The 19,267-nt window shown below is 52.1% G+C and overlaps 1 protein-coding gene across 3 annotated transcripts in view; it reads left to right on the forward strand.

Annotated features, from left to right (window-relative positions):
• WDPCP (WD repeat containing planar cell polarity effector) overlaps positions 1–19,267 on the forward strand; it is a 39,978-nt gene that overhangs the window by 18,290 nt on the left and 2,421 nt on the right. The window contains exons 9-20 of one of the 3 annotated variants that reach the window (XM_032948426.2): positions 3,215–3,466; positions 9,341–9,503; positions 9,678–9,808; positions 10,501–10,704; positions 11,753–11,906; positions 14,496–14,684; positions 15,273–15,396; positions 15,593–15,656; positions 16,621–16,723; positions 17,426–17,654; positions 17,732–17,865; positions 18,579–18,625. In XM_032948426.2, the coding sequence (XP_032804317.1) occupies positions 3,215–3,466; positions 9,341–9,503; positions 9,678–9,808; positions 10,501–10,704; positions 11,753–11,906; positions 14,496–14,684; positions 15,273–15,396; positions 15,593–15,656; positions 16,621–16,723; positions 17,426–17,654; positions 17,732–17,865; positions 18,579–18,625 (1,794 nt within the window). The remainder of the gene's footprint in view (positions 1–3,214; positions 3,467–9,340; positions 9,504–9,677; positions 9,809–10,500; positions 10,705–11,752; positions 11,907–14,495; positions 14,685–15,272; positions 15,397–15,592; positions 15,657–16,620; positions 16,724–17,425; positions 17,655–17,731; positions 17,866–18,578; positions 18,626–19,267) is intronic. The other 2 variants (XM_032948427.2, XM_032948428.2) reach the window with 2 other exon arrangements.

A 19,267-nucleotide genomic window follows, 5' to 3' on the forward strand; every position in this document is an offset into this window, starting at 1 on the left:
CGCTTGGGTTTATTGATAGCGGCACCACGGCCAGAGCCGCCAAATTACTTTGAACGGCGATAAAAATATATATTAGTAAAGGAAGCGGGAGAGGAAGAGGGTGATTGAGAAAGAGAGACGAGGTGAATGGATGGAGAATGAGGAGAGGGAGCAACAGAGGGAAGATATTAAAACAGCAAGAGAGAGCCAGAGAAGAGAGTGGGGAAGAAACAGAAGAGAGTAAAAGGAGGTGAGGAAGGCTGGCAGAGTCAGAGAGAAAGAGAGAGGCGCGATGGAGCGAAGATGCTTAGTAGATTGAGATAAAATGTACGTAAGGATAGGGAGAAATAAAAAGATCAAGAGAGAAGAGACAGAGGGCAAGGAGGGGGAATGATAGCGGGAGGCAAAAAAATCCGAGTGCTTGATGTTTAAACGGTACCGTAACGCAAGCATAAAATAAGGCTGTGATCACGAGTCACTGTTGCCTTTTTTTAATATGGGGTCGCGACGGGGGGGCGCTCTTGATTATTTCATTTTTCCATCCGTTAAGCAAAAAGCACTGCCACACCCGGCGTTGAGCACGGCTGCGGTAACGGCGGCCACAGCAGCAGCGACGTCCCCCCCTCCCTTGTTGGGCCCTCTTTCCACTCAAAGTTTGGAGCCCTCCCCCGTGGGCCTCTCGGCCGCCATGAAATTGGCGCCGCGGAAAGGGTTAAAATGATCGTCTAATCCGCTGACAGCGCGTTGATTGCACGCGGCGACAGTGACGGCACAGGGCCGCAGGAGAGATTCGCAACGCCACTCACTCTCCCCTAAGACTCCTGCGACAGCCATGGATGCCGCTCGTTTGCATGGCCTTTGGAAATTGCCGTAAATATACACGGACCGCGGCGTGTGGTGTGCGCAAGCACTTTATGTCGCAGGGCCTTTCGTACGGGAGTATCTTGGTGAAATGCCTGAGTGCACAACTGGACGTGTTCTGGTTTTATATTTATAGCAGTTGCTGGGGTGGAATTAAAGAAAATCGAGCACGGGCGCTGATTAATTTCTACTTTGTCACAGTGGTTGTTGCTGTTAATTAATTACCGCTAATTTTTTTTGGGGGGGGTGGGGTGCAGGCGGGGGTGGAGGGGAGTAGTGGCGCAGCGAACTGCAGGGTTTAGTGCACTCTGCCATGAACCTGTCGACCTGTGTTCCATTGCCGGCCACGGCTAATATCAGTTGCTTGTGAGATCTGAACTGTTCCTAGGTTTCTCCTTCACCAACCCACAATAACCAGCGGGGTGATGTATGTTCAATAAATCATGAGAAGGCCTATCTCCAGCAATGGATTGACACAGGGTTACGTGTGTTTGTTATTTATTTAGTGGGGTAAGTGTGGGTAGGGTGGAGTGAAGCTGTAACACTCCAGCACTTTGCCAACGAGAAATTAATGTATTGCTTGCACCAGCTATAAAAAAGACCATTCACATGTGTGGGCTCATTGTAATGAAACTGGGTTCTCAACTGTATTGAGATCAATGTCTCAGCCTGGTCACCAATGATTGCAACAAAACCCTGTATATTACATTTACTTCTGCACTTAATTATCCTAAATTCCAGCTCTGAGAATTAAATATTGCAATCTGTAACACAGGGCATTTCACTGCTCTGCGAGAGATCCAAATGGATTCTCCTAGTAGCAAATTTGCTTAAAGTTGAGGTAAAGGCTAAAATTTGATTGTACAGTAGTCCCCGACTTACGATATTTCGATCTTACGATGGCGATAGCGATATGACAAAATTGTAAAACATTTTTTTATTTCGCGCGGCAGTCAAACGCAGCAGCGTACGAGGTACGATACTGTACTTTATCATCGCCATCCTCCTCTTCCGACAACTAAGTTAATGTAGCCATCAACAACCTAACATCGTTCAAGTATGCAGACGACGGACAGAATCTTGGTGAGTACAGTAGAATATGATACGTTACGATACGTTCAATGCATGTATGAAACATAGCTTTAGCGGTTTCATTTTAGGGTTACCACGATACGATACATACGTTCAATGCATGTTAAAAGTTTTTATAGCAGATAGGATTGTTTCCTGAAAAAAACTTTCATTGAAATTGCAGTTCATATAGGTAGGCTAAGAATTTACCTTGTTTTTTTACTTAAAATTTTACTGTGCAATACAGTATTGTAATTAATAAATACACACAGTATATAGTTTATACAGTACGGTACTGTAAATTGCTCTGTTTTGCTAAATTATCACCATTCTTTAAGACTCCTGGGTAGGCTTGGCCATTTTCGACTTACGATGGGGTCGTCGTAACGCATCTCCATCGTAAGTCGGGGACTACTTGTACATCTCGAGGATGCCAGATGCTCATCTAACTTGAGTTGCGTGCGCTGTGTAACGCAATCAATGCGGAAGGCACAGGCGAAGTATAACCGCTAAGGTGTAATAAATAATAATTAATGAGTGTTTCACAGATTACCTCTTTATTTAACAACATTATATTTGGATTTAGTCAATGTCAAAATCAGCTGCAGCCAGTTCAATGGCGTTGTCAAAAGAGTAGTTGTGCTTCAAACATGGGATTTGTACAGGATTTATTTAACCTACAAGTACTTAACCCATGCTTCCTATGCGGTCAGAGCCAGGTCAAGTATTTTCCTGCTCAAATGAGCGCATGGGAGCGCTCATCCACATTGGCAGCCCTAAATCACGGTGGAAATTTGACATTCCAACAATGAAAACCAGTCTACAGCCAAGTTACATGAAGGCCTCCTCCACACCGTGTCGGTCATGGGCGTTGTTTGACCATGCTTATGTTGTAATTACACTCATGGGGTAAACACAATTACATAAGCGAGAAATCATAATGATGAAAATTAGATGAAAATGTATGAAATCGAGTTATGACACCGATTTGTTTTAATCGCATCCTACGAGGATAAATCTTATACGTGCTTGCGCCACGTCTGTGGCCGTCTGGAATGCTCTTCCATCTGATATTAGAAAGCCACTGGAGCTATGCACTTTTAAATCTAAATTTAGAACTAATTTCTTTAGAACTGCTTTTTGTGTTTAGTTTGTTGTCCTTCCCCCACACCTCCAATTAGCGCGGTTGGTTACTTACAGTGCGAAAGAAATTCAACATACATACACACTGGTGGCAAATTTCAGTCGCTCAGTCTCCCCCTCTGCCAATGCCCGGCCCTTTCCTTCCCGTGCAATATGGAAGGTGTCGTCCGTGGACCTGCCAGCCTTTGCTCTCGGCGCTGCTGCCACCCCCCCGGGTGGGCCCTCGCGGCGCGTGGAGTGGCACGTGTGCGTCAACGCGGCACAGGACCTGGCGGCGTGCTGGTGGGCTGGAGGTGGCGGCGGCGGTGGCGCTGGGCCCGGCGTCCAGGGAGCGTGCCCCTGGTCACCCGTCGCCACCGACTGGGACCGCGCCAATCTCCTGCTGCTCTGCTGTGCCGCGGGCCGTCTAGAGGTCCGTCTGCCGCAGAGGCGGTGCCAGGGGCGGCACGAGTGGAATTTTTTTTATTTATTATTGATTTTAGACCAAATTATGGTGTTGGTGTCGTGGCCGTGAGACAAATTGTCTATTCGCAGAGCAGTACATCACCAAGTGTGTGTTAGAGAACAGTTTGTGGAAGTTGATGTCGTGGAATTATTCCCAAGATCCCTTAAAGTAAGCACTGTACTTGCCCGCGTGCCCAATTGTAGAGATTTTCTTTGCATGGAAATGGAAACAAAATTGTATTTGAGCTAAAACCGTCAACTTTTATATTTGAAAGCCCAGACTAATCTTGGGTAGAGGCCTGGATTCGAACTCAAAATCCCTGTGGCGTTGGCTCATTGCTGTCACGCCAGCATTTTACCTTCATGTAAGATTTGCAGCGTCCACCATGAGGATTTCTTATTTCCAATGGTCTTGTGCTATTCTACCCACTGCTACCAAATGAATTTTAAAATGTTCTTTAATATTAACTTCCCTATTACGTCCGGCCTAACTCACTCTGCCTCTCATAAAGTGTACAAGGTGCTTCAACCTTAATCTGCATGTACGTCCTGCAACAACCGCTTTTACCTTTGCAAATCTCCCCAAGACTAGGTACAAAATCATTTACCCTTCCCACCAAATTTTGGGTCACAATTATATTTAATTATAGATATTTTTTGTTTTATTGGCACTGTCTGATTAATACTGTCTAGTGAGTGTGTAGTTTCTCGTCTGAACCTGTCCAATTCTTTTTCCAACCGCTGGTCCAAAGAAATGCGACGCAAACAATCTCCAGTCAAGAGTAATCAATTTACTACACGCACGATTCAGTACATTTATTGTAAGCTTTACAAATTATTTTGATCAATTAATCCGTGAATAATTGCTAATACTGACTCATTTGACCTTGTAGCCAACCAGGGAATGCAGAGCATGTACCCGTAGCAGTGTCTCACTTGCTTCAAAGCCTACCACTGCACAACTGCCACCTGCTACGTATTGCTCCGCCGTTTTTCACACTGCTTGCCATCTTTTACGACACTGCGGTCTTTCTAATCGCACCGAGCTGAAATTTCCTGCCGAAACCAATGGCACTTGCCGGTTTATTTCATTTAGCTCGGGAGTTTTTGAGTCGATCGATGCGTGGGTGGTGGGTAAGTAATTCGAGGAAAAACAGACTCGCAACGCCGGATACATTAAAGTTGTGCATCAGCGATCCCGGCAGAGACTTGCTTTTGGGCCTTGTCTTCAGACCACAAATCGTGTTGCTTTCACATGTGACGCATTAACCCCCCCCCCGCCGAAAAAAACCTTTGCTTTCGCTTGGCAGTGACACCCAAGTAATCTCAGAAGACCACTCTATGTCTCGGCACAACATTTCCCAGTACATCCAGCATCAGCAACATCGGCGTACCGATGTGCACTTTGCCATGTCGATGACGGGTCACGTGGCCGCGGTGCACGCCTGCAGTCGGAGTGCATCGCGGGTGCCAGCGTATGGCACGGACTTTGAGGTTATGGCAGAACTGCGATAAGTGACAGCGAAGTTGTGCTCAATCCCAAGTAGTTAAGTTAATTTGAAAGACTTTGACTTGATCGCCTTTCAGCTGACGAGCTTCGTCAGCCGGCAAAATTCCTCCGCCCCGGTGGCTTTCATGCCACCGCGACATTAATTGGACTGTCAGCTGAGCTGAGCGCAAGCCCACCGCTCGCCTTTCATGACACGCTCAAGGCCTTCGTGTGCTGCACTAAAAGTTAAAAAACTTTGGAGGGTCTTTTTTATAGAAAATTTTAAAAACCACCAGAAGTTTTATACTCTGAAGGCGCAAGGAGGAGAAACTTTCTCAGCGTGCGAATGTGAAATGCTCGCCTAACGAACTTTTGGCGCTTAACAATTTTGCCGTCGTGTTTTGCTTTCTCCCCTTCACCGCTGACTGCGAGCGTCAAAAGCGATTCGTGTAATTAATGCTTGTCGTGGTGCGATTTAAAATGTGAAGCCTCAATTTCAGCCTCACTCTTATGGATGGAGTCCATTGAAAAATGGCTATTTTGAGGCCAATAGCAACCAACGTTGGATGAGTATGAAAGGGAAACTGTTTACGTGCACCCAGCATTGTGCCCTTAATAAACCGCGTTCAACAAAGGGTGACCAAAAGTGTTAACTAAAGCGCACCGTGTGGCACTGTCAAAAATCCCAAACTTAGCTCCAGCCAGGAGTAGGGGGAAGGATTCCAGAGTTATTTTCCGTGTGGCATTAATAGGTATTAAACATTAGGGTATAATCCCCCTTAATAAAAGCTTGTCCCGTGGAGGCACCCATGAATTACACCCCCGTCGGCCGGGTATTAATGCTGCTAATCTGTCCCACGAGGCACATTTAGCAGAGCTTCTGCTCTTAATGGCATTTGGGTTAAGTGCATCGCTGTAGGTCTAGAATGGAGATGGAAAAATATATATTTATATCAATCAATTAATAGCAGCCCCTTTGTGGCAAGCGACTTAAATTTTAGTCCTGTAGTTTTGGCGGCGGTGCGCCAGTCTAATTCCTCACTCAATGTCAATTTGTCATTCAGCACGGCATCTGCTTAATTAACACGAGAGTGCCCGGAGGAGGAGCTGAAGAAATGCTTGCCGGTCATGCCAGCCACTGTTAGGGAGGCTTTCACTTAGCAGCAGAGATTTGTGGCACGGCATAACCTGGGCATGCAAGGTGACGGAGAGAGGCGAGGGGAGCGAAGGGGGGGGGGGACGAGCAGTGAAGACTTGACGGTGGGGGGGGGGGGGGGTGCTTAGTTTTTTAATCAGCCCGGCACTACCTCAGGAGGGAGGGGGCGGCCTTTTCCTCTCCAAACAAAGTCTCCGTCTCCCATAACCCCACCGTGCTCTTCTCACCACCACTCACCTTGCGCCCTTGCCGACCGCTGTGATGGAGCCCCTGGGCATCCCTCCTGGCTCTTGGAAAATGTCATGAGAGGGGCCTATTTGTCAGGGTGGTCTTGGTGGTGGTGACGGTGGTGGTGGTGGTGACGGTGGTGGTGGTGACGATGGTGGTGGTGGTGACGGTGGTGACGGTGGTGGTGGTGACGGTGGTGGTGGTGACGGTGGTGGTGGTGACGGTGGTGGTGGTGATGGTGGTGACGGTGGTAGTGGTGGTGACGGTGGTGGTGGTGACGATGGTGGTGGTGACGGTGGTGGTGGTGGTGACGATGGTGGTGGTGGTGGTGACGGTGGTGGTGGTGACGGTGGTGGTGATGGTGGTGACGGTGGTGACGGTGGTGGTGGTGGTGGTGGTGACGGTGGTGGTGACGGTGGTGGTGGTGGTGACGGTGGTGGTGGCGGTGGTGGTGACGGTGGTGGTGGTGGTGGTGACGGGGGTGGTGGTGGTGACGGTGGTGGTGGTGGTGGTGGTGACGGTGGTGGTGGTGGTGGTGGTGACGATGGTGGTGGTGGTGGTGACGGTGGTGGTGACGGTGGTGGTGGTGACGATGGTGGTGGTGGTGACGGTGGTGGTGACGGTGGTGGTGGTGACGGTGACGGTGGTGGTGGTGACGGTGGTGGTGACGGTGGTGGTGACGGTGGTGGTGACGGTGGTGGTGACGGTGGTGGTGGTGGTGACGGTAGTGGTGGTGATGATGGTGGTGGTGACGGTGGTGGTGGTGACGGTGGTGACGGTGGTGGTGGCAGTAGTGGTGGTGGTGGTGACGGTGGTGGTGGTGGTGGTGACGGTGGTGGTGGTGTTGACGGTGGTGGTGGTGGTGACGGTGGTGGTGGCAGTAGTGGTAGTGGGCTCTGAGTGCAGAGAGATGGGGAGTCAGGAGCGTGAAGTGAATTAGGTTACCGGGTGAGAGCGTATCATTCCAGGAACATGCGGCAGCTTAAGTCTCTCGAGAAAATGAGCTCTGTGGCCTAATACCTCAATGGTTAAAGTTGAACTTGGGTCGCAAAGTGACGTGACGAATATGCATTGTATGCTGATAGAGTGAGGGAAAAAAGTATTTGATCCCCTACTGATTTTGTACGTTTGCCCACTGACAAAAAAATTATCAGTCTATCATTTTAATGGTAGGTTTATTTCAACAGTGAGAGACAGAATAACAACAACAAAAATCCAAAATTGTTATAAATTGATTTGCATTTTAATGAGGGAAATAAGTATTTGACCCCTCTGCAAAACATGACTTAGTACCTTGGTGGCAAAACCCTTGTTGGCAATCACAGAGGTCAGACGTTTCTTGTAGTTGGCCACCAGGTTTGCACACATCTCAGGAGAGATTTTGTCCCACTCCTCTTTGCAGATCTTCTCCAAGTCATTAAGGTTTCGAGGCTGACGTTTGGCAACCAGAACCTTCAGCTCCCTCCACAGATTTTCTATGGGATTAAGGTCTGGAGACTGGCTAGGCCACTCCAGGACCTTAATGTGCTTCTTCGTGAGCCACTCCTTTGTTCCCTTGGCCATGTGTTTTGGGTCATTGTCATGCTGGAATACCCATCCACGACCCATTTTCAATGCCCTGGCTAAGGGAAGGAGGTTCTCACCCAAGATTGGACGGTACATGGCCCCGTCCATCCTCCCTTTGATGCGGTGAAGTTGTCCTGTCCCCTTAGCAGAAAAACACCCCCAAAGTATAATGTTTCCACCTCCATGTTTGACGGTGGGGATGGTGTTCTTGGGGTCATAGGCAGCATTCCTCCTCCTCCAAACACGGCGAGTTGAGTTGATGCCAAAGAGCTCCATTTTGGTCTCATCTGACCACAACACTTTCACCCAGTTGTCCTCTGAATCATTCAGATGTTCATTGGCAAACTTCAGACGGGGATGTGTATGTGCTTTCTTGAGCAGGGGGACCTTGCGGGCGCTGCAGGATTTCAGTCCTTCACGGCGTAGTGTGTTACCAATTGTTTTCTTGGTGACTATGGTCCCAGCTGCCTTGAGATCATTGACAAGATCCTCCCGTATAGTTCTGGGCTGATTCCTCACCGTTCTCATGATCATTGCAACTCCACGAGGTGAGATCTTGCATGGAGCCCCAGGTCGAGGGAGATTGACAGTTCTTTTGTGTTTCTTCCATTTGCGAATAATCGCACTAACTGTTGTCACCTTCTCACCAAGCTGCTTGCCAATGGTCTTGTAGCCCATTTCAGCCTTGTGTATGTCTACAATCTTGTCCCTGACATCCTTGGATAGCTCTTTGGTCTTGGCCATGGTGGAGAGTTTGGAATCTGATTGATAGATTACTTCTGTGGACAGGTGTCTTTTATACAGGTAACAAGCTGAGATTAGGAGCACTCCCTTTAAGAGTGTGCTCCTAATCTCAGCTCGTTACCTGTATAAAAGACACCTGGGAGCCAGAAATCTTTCTGATTGAGAGGGGGTCAAATACTTATTTCCCTCATTTGAATGCAAATCAATTTATAACATTTTTGACATGCGTTTTTCTGGATTTTGTTGTTGTTATTCTGTCTCTAACTGTTCAAATAAACCTACCATTAAAATTATAGACTGATCATTTCTTTGTCAGTGAGCAAACGTACAAAATCAGTAGGGGATCAAATACTTTTTTCCCTCACTGTATATACACACACTAGACCCTGCCTGTGACATTTCATGGGGTAGTCTCCCTTGGACACCCAAGATCCCACATGACCCACGGCAAACCGCCAATCAAAATTTTCTATTAAGCCTTCACATTGCCATGCAAATATGCGCAATCAATTCACGTGATGGGGAATGCGTCCCGTCATGTGACAATGCAAGCGCACCGATGGACAGACAGGTAGACGAACACATGGGCAACTCAAGAAGATGCATAGCGGTGATGGCTGTGGTGCTGATGTCATTGTTGCTGGTGACGACGGCCCCAGGTGCTGAGCTGGGTGTGCACGGACGGGGAGCCCCTGGACGTGCGGTTCAGCTCGGGGCAACCGTACCAGCTGTGCACGGTGGAGCGGCCGTGGGGCAGCGCCACGGGGAGCGCCACGGCCGACGCGTGCCTCTACGAGTGCACGACCGCACGAGTCGGTACAGGTACTCGCCGCAGATGATCCGCCCCGCTCCACAACCGCCACCGTCAGTGGCGTAGCTCGTTTGGCATGGGCCCTGGTGCAACTGACAATACAGATATACAGACGTTCAGGATGTTAGTTGCTTCGCAGTGATCGTGCCTTTGATCCCGTGTTGCCACCCCGTGCCCAACGTCAGCGGGCGGAAGTGGCGGCTCGTGGCTGCGTCGCGTGTGCGTCACCACCGTGCCTTTGCCGGCGCCCGCCATCTCCTGCAGCTGGGGCCCCGGGGGTCAGCACCGCCTGCTGCTGGGCTGCGCCGACTCGCAGGTGTGGCGCGAGGCAGGCCGGGATGACGCGTTGCGCACGCCGGTACCGCGCGCAGGCGCCAGCGCGGGCGCACGGTGGTTCTCGCAAAATGCGTGGACAAGCACAAACGTGCGTCGATACTTGAACGCGCGGCCAGGTTGTTCCTAAGCAAGGCATGGTCATAAGCGCGTGCGCTCCTGCAATTCTACAAACGCAGCAGCAGGAGTTTCACACTTTGGGAGACAAATAAAAGGAGTGGGGTGAACTTAAACAGAGTAGGAGCCAACCCACCACAGGTGTCGGCATAAGAACACGTGTCAGCCACTCGGGTTATGTCAGGAAGCTCATGTCAGAGCACCAGGCCAGCGCTACTGAGTTTACAATTGAAATCCTGAATTACGAATTATTTAAGTAAATGTCCATGACAGTGAGGAAGGACTATGGCACATTTAATCCTTGATTGGTTAAAAACTATCCCAGGGGAACTCCTCATATCTTCAAATTCTGTTATCCACACTGCAGTCTCCCACATCGTCATGGAAATGGGGTAGGTCGACTTTTACTATAATTTCTGCAACTTGGTGGGGCTGCACTATGGTCGCCCACCAAGCGCGTTAACACAGAAACATTGTTGCGAGCGCAATGCCCACCGTCGAACTGAGCTATCCCGGTGCTGTCCTTACCGCCCCGGGTCGCGCCGCCGGCCCGCACAGGTGGTGCTGTACGACGCCAGCTGCCAGCTGAGCCTGGTGGCACAGGCGGAGGTGCGGCCGGAGATGGTGGCCTGGCACCCGGCGGGCGGCGTGGTGGCGGTGGCGAGCTGCGAGCCGGCGCGCGTGCAGTGCCTGGACGCGGCGCTCACCCCGCTGAGCGCGCAGGCCGCGGCCGAGGAGCCCGCGCCAGTCGTCGCCATCGACGTGAGTCCCGGGTCGCTTGCTCGCTCTCTCGCTCGTTCATCGCCAGACAAACACGACCATTCCAGACTGTACAACGTATAAAAATGCAATTCCCGATCCACAAATATGAAGGAGACATCACAGCGATACACTCCGCTGCTCCTGACGCGGTTATGCGGCTTGACCACCTAAATGTACATCATCCGTATGAAAGATGAAGATTTAGCCTCAAGCTGACATTAAATGGTGAATTTTGTGGCAATGTTGCTCTAACGGTGGCATTGTCCGTATTGCCTGCAACGTTATGGAGGTAAAAGGTGGACACGGCACTGCAACGCATTTATGGCGAAGAAACGCACCCTTCCCTGTTTATGGTTGTGAAAGTTAAATGAATTACAGCCATTCTCAATCTACCAATGGATGAAGGCCACTCCACGCCATACCAATCATGGAGGTTTATTTACCATAATGCGCCACGTGGGTCAATGTGGGGCTAGTGATGACGAGGTAGTGCAGGACCGGTTCCTATACCACTCGCCACTGATATTATCCATGGATTAATATATAATACAATTATAATTTTATTTATTTATTATTATTATTATGCACAAATCACAATGACGTTTGGGAAGTTGACTTGCGCTGCTCTTGAAGGTTGTTGGTGACAAATGTTGGGGCCCACACACGCCCCATGCTCCCCACACCCCCCGCATGCTCTCAAACAGTTGGATAAATGTCATAAAATATTTAATCCGCCAGGTGCGGCCGCCACTTGGATCGGTGCGGTAAACGACACCGTGGCCGTTCCAATCGGCACATCCGCCGAGCGTTGGCTGGACAGTTCACAAATAGCCCCTCGGTCGTTACCAAAGTAACGACCCCAGTGCAGAGTTGTAAACATCAGCACTGGGGAGGCAAAGGAGTCTGGCGTGGTATTGGCCACACCACCCCCTCGTGAGCTACATTAACCACAACAGATGCTCACTAACAGCCCTCGCTCATATAGTCTTTACGGCTAAACGGGAGGTCTGTGTGTGTCTTTGTATTTACGTGTGTGTGTGTGCACCAGCTGTCTCAGTGGGTGCGCTCGCAAGGTGGGCTAGCCCGCCTCGAGTGGGCTGTGGCCGCCCCGTCGGCCCACGCGCCCGGCCGCCCCGAGCCAGCCGACTCGCTGTTCGTGCTGTTCTGCGCCGGCCCGCTGGGCGTCCTCGACTTCAAACCAGGTAGACAGGCGGGGCGCGGCACTTAATATTTCATGGAAGGGCAGAGCAGGGAGAGTGCGGGGCGGAGGGGAATGGAATTACGACAGTAAACCGGTATGGTGGTGCGACGCCCGTGTTCCAAAATATTTCGGAGCGCGACATTATGGGACAACCCCATGGTACCGTGCGAGCCCAGTAGGGCGGTTGAGTGTACGATAGCTCAGAACTATCCACAAGCGCTAAAAGGATGAAAACTGTGGCCTTCTAAAATGGTACAGCAGGAAGGCGACTTGCCAACTTACTCACTGGTTTTATCCTTACTTGGTATCTTGAGTGCAATATAGAACTGTCGCTATATTATTGGAGATCATCAGTGTAACAAAGCCCATAAAATATAAAACACCATATTATTAAAACAAACACAATAATGTACAAGTGAAGACACACATTCTGCTTGTGAGCATGATTCCTTCCACTCTTTTGAGCTCTAACCCACTCACTCACCGAGAGATTCCATAAAACTGTGCCTGCGAGTGGCTTGAAATAAACAACAGTTTTAAATCCATGTGTGTGTGGTATTAATGTGCATCACGCCATGATGTTCATGCTTCCAGGTTCCCAAGCCACAACACACAGACCGCAGCGCACAGGCCACGCCGCCACTAAGAGACGGGCAGATCACGACTTTAATTGGAAACGATCCCTTTTAATTGTCCGACGCTGCTTTTTTGTATACTTCAGTTTTTTCAGCCACTCCGGCGCCCCCCTTTCCTCCCACTCTCCAACTCTCCCACTCTACCCTCTCCTGCATTTCCTTGAAGGTATTGAGCAGTTTGAAGGCAATTAGCCTTGCCCTTAGAAATCTGCGGAAGCAAATTACTACGATTCGAATAACATTTGACAAGGGGGATCTCGGTATCATCCTGTGCTCTATTTCAACCTACTAGCCTTTTGCCCGTCCAAGGACGGGTGTATTGCGGTTAATCTGAAACTTGCAAGCGGAAAGCAGACCGCGACGTGATGTTCATTGCATCAATGCGCGTGTAATTTGTAAGGGCGCGGTGACACAGACTTATTTAATTTTAAGGTTATAATCCCTTGTTCATCATGACGTCCTTTTTACTTCGATGTCTCAACAGCGTTACGGAGATCACGTGACGTGAGGGTTCTGCCTTTGTAGTGAGGGTTGTCAGTTGACGCCGAGGAGGGGGGAGGAGGCGCCTCGGCCCCCCATGTGGAGTGACGTCACCCGCTAATTATTATGAATGGGGGGGGGGGGGGGGTGTCCATTTGGAGAACATCACCTTATAATGATTATTAACGAGGGGGGCTGTTCGATGTGGAGTGACGTCACCTGCTCATGATCATTAATGAGGTGAGCTTTGGCCCCGTGTTGCCACGAACGTGCCACTCGGCGCGGTTACACGTCTTTATTTAGCGCAAGTGGCCGGTGACGTGCACCGTGCGATCACGTCCCATCGGTTGGCACGGGCGGCTTCAGGGGCTGCGCCGAAAAACCCTCTCTTCATTTCCCCCGCACCCCCGAGTCGACATTGAACCCCGCTGCGTGCAACGTATATTCCAGTGTTATTATTTCCTCCCCGTGCCTTTGAAGTTTAACGATCCGCGATAACGCACACGCAAAGGGGAGAGAAGCGAAGGGGTAGGAACGGTTTCATGCCGAAGGCAGATGGCGATTCCGCAGATTTCTATTGACCCTGGCAATTAGCCCAATCCCAGCACGTGCTGACAGGACGAGAGCCCGCCGTGCCACCGGCCGCCCTAATTGGGGTGGGTGTCTCGCCTTTGTGCTCTGTCCCTTTTGGATGAGGCCACCCGTTAAATGAGCAGCGGGGCGAGGAATCTTAATTGTGCGACTCTCGGAGGGGGCCCGGAATAAGACGCACCGTGCCCCGCCACCCAGGCACCGTGGGGGGGGGTGGGGGGGGCGGCCAGCCACTCTCTTGAGTGCGGGGGGGGGGGGGATGGCCACGACTTCTCGTGATCGCTTTGTGCCGGCGCTCGCTTTTGTCCGTTTTTGAAGAGCGCATTGCGAAAAGGGCCCCCGCGCGTGCGTTCGCTTCGCACACAGGGTTTACTCAAGTCGCGCTGCGAGCCCCCCCCCGCCCCCCTCGCTCCCCCACGCCACCCCCACTCCGGCTCGTTTCATCGCGTTGTGATTGACGGTGGAGCTCCGTGCCGTTTTGTCCGACGTTTTAACAAGAGGGGACGGGGGAGGGGGCGGATGAAGTGCGCCGCCCAGCAATGCGCCCGCAGTCTCGCCGAGCTTTTGTCGGGCTGCCGCGCTCCAGAGATTCGCCCTGCGCATTCCCCTGAACTTTGACCCTAATGAACTCGCCGCTGCCCGGTGCCTGCCCCCACGCCCTATCCCTTACGGCGCGCCACCCTGTTCATCGCTTACTCGTTCTCTACGTTTTAGGGAACCTCTTCCCCCGCCCCGATCTCGCTTTCGGCGTCGCGTCCTCCCACGCGTGCCCCACCCCCCCGCCCCCGACCGGCCCTCGCCGCCACCATCCCTTCCTCCTCACCCGACTAAGTGCCGCCGCCCCCCTCTCGCTCCCGCGGCCGTCCCTCTGCGCGCCTCGCCAGGCGTGCTGAGCGGCGGGCGGCTGGGCGTGGCGGAGCTGCTGCACGAGCACCTACGTCGGGGCCGCGCCGGCGCCGCCGTGGGCCTGCTGGCCAGCCTCAGCTGGGACTCGCACGGGCCCGAGTGCCTCGCAGGCCTCACCGCCGTCGCGGACCGCCTCCTGCGGCAGCCGCTCACCCCCGACGCGGAAGGTGGGCGGCGCCTACGGCGCGATGGGTTCGCGCGTCCGACCGTCGTCGCGCTCCCCCGTGCTCACGTCGCAAACGCTTTTCACCGTTTGGTGTGTGTCACACACGCAAGGGCGTTCACTCACCTTTTGTACTTTGACTCACCAGTTGATCAAGATAACATTCAATTTGGGCAAAATAATATCATTTCATTCTAGTCAATCGTGTTTTTCACTGTCAAATCATTACTATTTCAGAGTGGCCCTGCTCCTGGGATAATTTGCAGAATTTCAAAAATTTCCGGCCAATGCAGCAGTTAACGCGCTGCGCTATGAACCTGGCAACCCGATATCGATTCCCGCTCACGGCCAACACCAATGACAATTATCTGAACCGGTCCTGGGCCTCCTCTAGGTCGACCCAGCTTCAAATGAATACGTGGTGCGGTGTATAAACATCACCACTGGGGAGACAAAGGCGGTTGGGCGTGGTGCTGGCCACCCACCCCCTCGTGTGCCGTGTCGATCCTTCATAGTTGCTACTCGCTAACAGCGCTTGCCCCAACGGTCTGTTTAGGCGATACGGGCCACCTTTGTCTTTGTTCCGTGTCAGCCCTGCTGGAGTCGGCACTCGCCACGTTCTACGCCCCACGGCGCGCTGTGGCCGACTCGACGGTACTGGCGTACCGCGACGCGCTCTGCCACTACGCACGCCGCTTCTTCCACCACCTGCTCAGGTGACGACCCCACCACGCCTTCCGGTGAAGTTCGCCACCGCACCATTCGCCACGGGGACGGGACGCCTCGCGATGGAGCTCCCCGGTCACCCGCGAGTCACCGAGTCGCAGTTACGGAACGAGCGGCGCTTACGGATCAACGGCGATTGCGTACCGAGCGATTTACGAGTGACCGGCCGCCGTGTGTCTGCTGCAGGTACCAGCAGTTTGAGAAGGCCTTCCTGCTCGCCATCGACATCGGCGCGCGGGACCTGTTCATGGTGAGGGTGGCGCGAGGAGGCTCAACGGGGGGGGGTGTCCATATGGGGGGCACCGAGCCGGCGTCGCCGGGACGATGCCGCCGGGTTCATTTCTCATGTTCCGTCTTGAATTTAAAAGAATTCTCACGTGCGATGAGTTTGCCGATTTCAACCTGGGGCATCAGTGGAGCCATGAAAAATAACGCTTAAATCCTTGTTCGTGGTTTGTAATGGTAATAATATCGATTTCAAGCCTGCTCAGCGCAGGCCTGAAATCCTATAGTTAAAAGTGGCCAGCAACAGATAGCACTGCTTGCAGTAGAGCAGATACAAACTCACGCATTTTTAAAAAATTCAGCAACGTCACACGAATGTGGAAAAAGGGACGGAAAGGAGTTCCATAGTCGGGGAGCACAAAGGAGGAGATCTGTTCCATCCTGCAACTTGTTCGTTGAGCCCAGGATAATAATCTGAATCTCTTCCGCAAGTCGTGAGCTCTCGCTAAGGTTGGGTAGAATCGTACATTCCGGCGACACGTTGGGGAAGCACGTCAGTGCGTCCCGCTTACATGGGGTCACGCTGCTGACTTTCTGGATTTCTAGTGGGCTTCCCTGACTTCTAACCCTCAACTCGAAATACGCGCCGTCCACTTAACGGCGGACGTTAAAGGTGCCGTGACGTCGGTCACAGGACCGGGCCGTTGTGTGCCGGCGCCATGGTCCAAATGTCAAACATTTCCTGCAAATTATTCTATTGAAATACACAGGAATCATCGCTTGCTACTGCGAAAAACGTGAGGCTTCCCTGAGTAAACAAGCGTAATGCTAAATATAACTCTTAGCTTAACTCCTAAACACGTACCCTGCACCGTATTCCTCACCCCTTACCGAAGCATTAACCCGTAACCCTGTAGGCCCGACCGCCTCCCCTCTGTCCCTGCAGTCCGATGCGTTAACCCGGTCGCTTGCGCCACCCCGTCCCCCAGGACATCCACTTTGCAGCGGCGGCGCGGGGCGAGCTCGCGCTGGCGGCGGTGGCGAGGAGGAAGGCGGACGAGGTGGACGCAGACAGCATCACTGCCGGCGTCGGTTAGTCCACCCGCACGACCGCCCCCACGCACCTCCCCACCCCGGACCCGCTAGCGCCACGCAGCGAATGTGCAGGATCGCCCACGTAACTAGTTCTGTACCTGACACGCGGACAACAAACTAATTGTGATGTCACGACGATGTCATGGAGCGCTTCATTAGGGGCGGGCATTATAAAAAAGTGGAAATTCGATTTGAGCCTTTCAGGCAGCTTATAAAACAGCACATGTTTGTAAATAACAGCTTCTATTGAAGGTTATAGATACTGCTTCCATAAACAGGGTTTACATAAAAATGATAGATATTCATACCGTCAATCCATGATTTACGGACCTTGTGCATATCTGAGTAGAGGACCGGAGTAGAGTACTTGAGTGCCATGCGGGCCTAAGTCAGAGGTTCCCAGCCGGCGGTGGTCTCGGCATCGACCACCACTGGCTGGGTGCTAGTGAAGGTCCTGCCCCTTACTCTGTGAACCAGAGGTGACTTGAAGGGATTTCAGAGGTAACTCTGTGATATCCGCTTCAGTGGACCATTCTGTAACACTGCTCTGTGAGGTCCAAATAGATACTTTATGACATGATGCCGATAGCACAATCGGAATACAACTGTAGAAAATTGACAAAAATGTTCATTAAAATCAGGTGAATATAATCATCAAATATCCCCCGTACTAACTTGCTCGCTGGCCTGCTGCCACAGAGACTGTGGACCTGCTGGACAGGGCGGTGTGTGACGAGACGGGCCGCGCACTGCCAGCGCCACCGAGCGGCCGCGTGGAGCTTCCCGGGCTGACCAGGGCGGTTGCCGCGGAGAGGAGCCAGGCGGGACCTCGCCGCTACGACACGGGCGGCAGCCTGCGCAGCGGCGGCGGCGGCGGTGGCAGCGCCTCCGGCAAACACGGCCTGGAGCCGGCGGAGCCCAGCGTGAGGTGGGGAAGGAGACAGAGAATGGCGCCGCGTCGCAGTCGCCACGCTGGCAGACGGCACGGTTTCGGTTATCGCTTAGCCGGAAATGTTTGTCGCCCCCGCTCGCGCCCAGGCCCGTGGGGCGGAAGCTGGCGGCCGAGCTGTCGTGCGAGCCGTGCCTCCAGGCGTACGCCGCCGCTCTGCTGGAGGACCCCGCCGCGTGGGCACGTGCAGGTACGACCGCTCGCGGCCACGCTGTTGCTGCACGGTTTCTGGACCCCTGCCACTCCTCCTGCGATCCGCCTTCTCGCCATCGACACTTTTTGTTTCGTCGTGTGCCAATGAAGCCGCTGCACACTACATGCGCCCTGGTGATTGCCAATTGCGGAAAGCTGTACCGTGGGGGGGCGCGAGGACTGGACTTGAAGGAGGCCGATGTGGAAGAGACGCGCGGTTACGAGAGACTCGCAGGGAATGTAAAGTCACAGATGGTAGAGACACACGGGTATAAGTTTCATGCAGTTAAGGCTGCATGTTGTGAGTGACCGAAGGCCGTGCACAGATATAGTTCCAACACCAGCACACACTGGCCTACTCTTTCAAACATGTCATAGGCTCTTTAAGTCCGCTTTACCGCTGACGGACGACAGGCTTTGGTGTCGCCACAAGGCGTTACCGATATTTGAACTGTCACACCGTTGCAATCTACCATTTCGGTGGCGAATACACACGCCACTAGGCTACGCAGCCACCATCAACAGAACATCATAAACAACAAACACTGATACAAGTGTAATCCCGGGAGATTAAAACAAATTGTATGACAAATCTGTCCATTATTTTCCGTGTGTGAGCGCGTGTTTATATGTGTTCCTTGTTTGGCTAAGATCCCTCATTCCCCCTGTGGATACGAGAGAGGAGAGTAACTCGTAATCTTCCTCCCGCAGGAACGGCTGGCGTGGACGGGCAGGAGTTGGGATCAGAGGTGAGCGTGGTGAGCAAGCGCAGTGAGCATGCCCCGGCTCGAGTGGGACGTGCGGTCGCGCCCGCAGACGTACGGCTCGCGCGTCTGCAGCGGGATTACACCGTCACGCGTCGTCACTAATGTAGACTCGAATAGCCCGTTTCGTGGCACATCCAATTATGTGGGCGCGCTAACTTACTGTAATTAATAGTCCTAGCGTGATCAATTCTGCACATTTTAAGTGCTTAAGTGTCTCACCTGGAGTAGTTTAATGGCAGAGACAGTCCCGTCGGTAATAGTCAGCCAGGGGCTTAAAAGCTCGTTAAAGTCGTCATTTTTGCGCTCCCCATTATTTTTAGTTCCTCCGATTGCTCGCTTGACGTCGTCGCTTGCGTTGTTAAGCGGGGCCGCGGAGGGGCGAGGGGGCAGATACCCGGCAGTTGTTTTGCACGTCACGTGGTAACATTGCAATGTTTTTAAAAAGAGCATTGACATAAGCTTCTGTATAAGTTTTAAGATCTCATTTCATCTGCCCCATGCATTGACCCACCGTTTTGATCGCTGGTAATGTATTTGAGGATTTAAAATGTGGAAATAAAACGGTTGACATTCATGTTTTTTTAAACAAGAGGAAAATAAAAAAAAATGGACCAAGTAAACCCGTAGCTGGGA

This window comes from Petromyzon marinus, chromosome 6 (genome assembly GCF_048934315.1).
Source record: "Petromyzon marinus isolate PM22_M1 ecotype Great Lakes invasive population chromosome 6, UKy_Petmar_22M1.pri1.0, whole genome shotgun sequence".
NCBI classification, from domain to species: domain Eukaryota; kingdom Metazoa; phylum Chordata; class Hyperoartia; order Petromyzontiformes; family Petromyzontidae; genus Petromyzon; species Petromyzon marinus.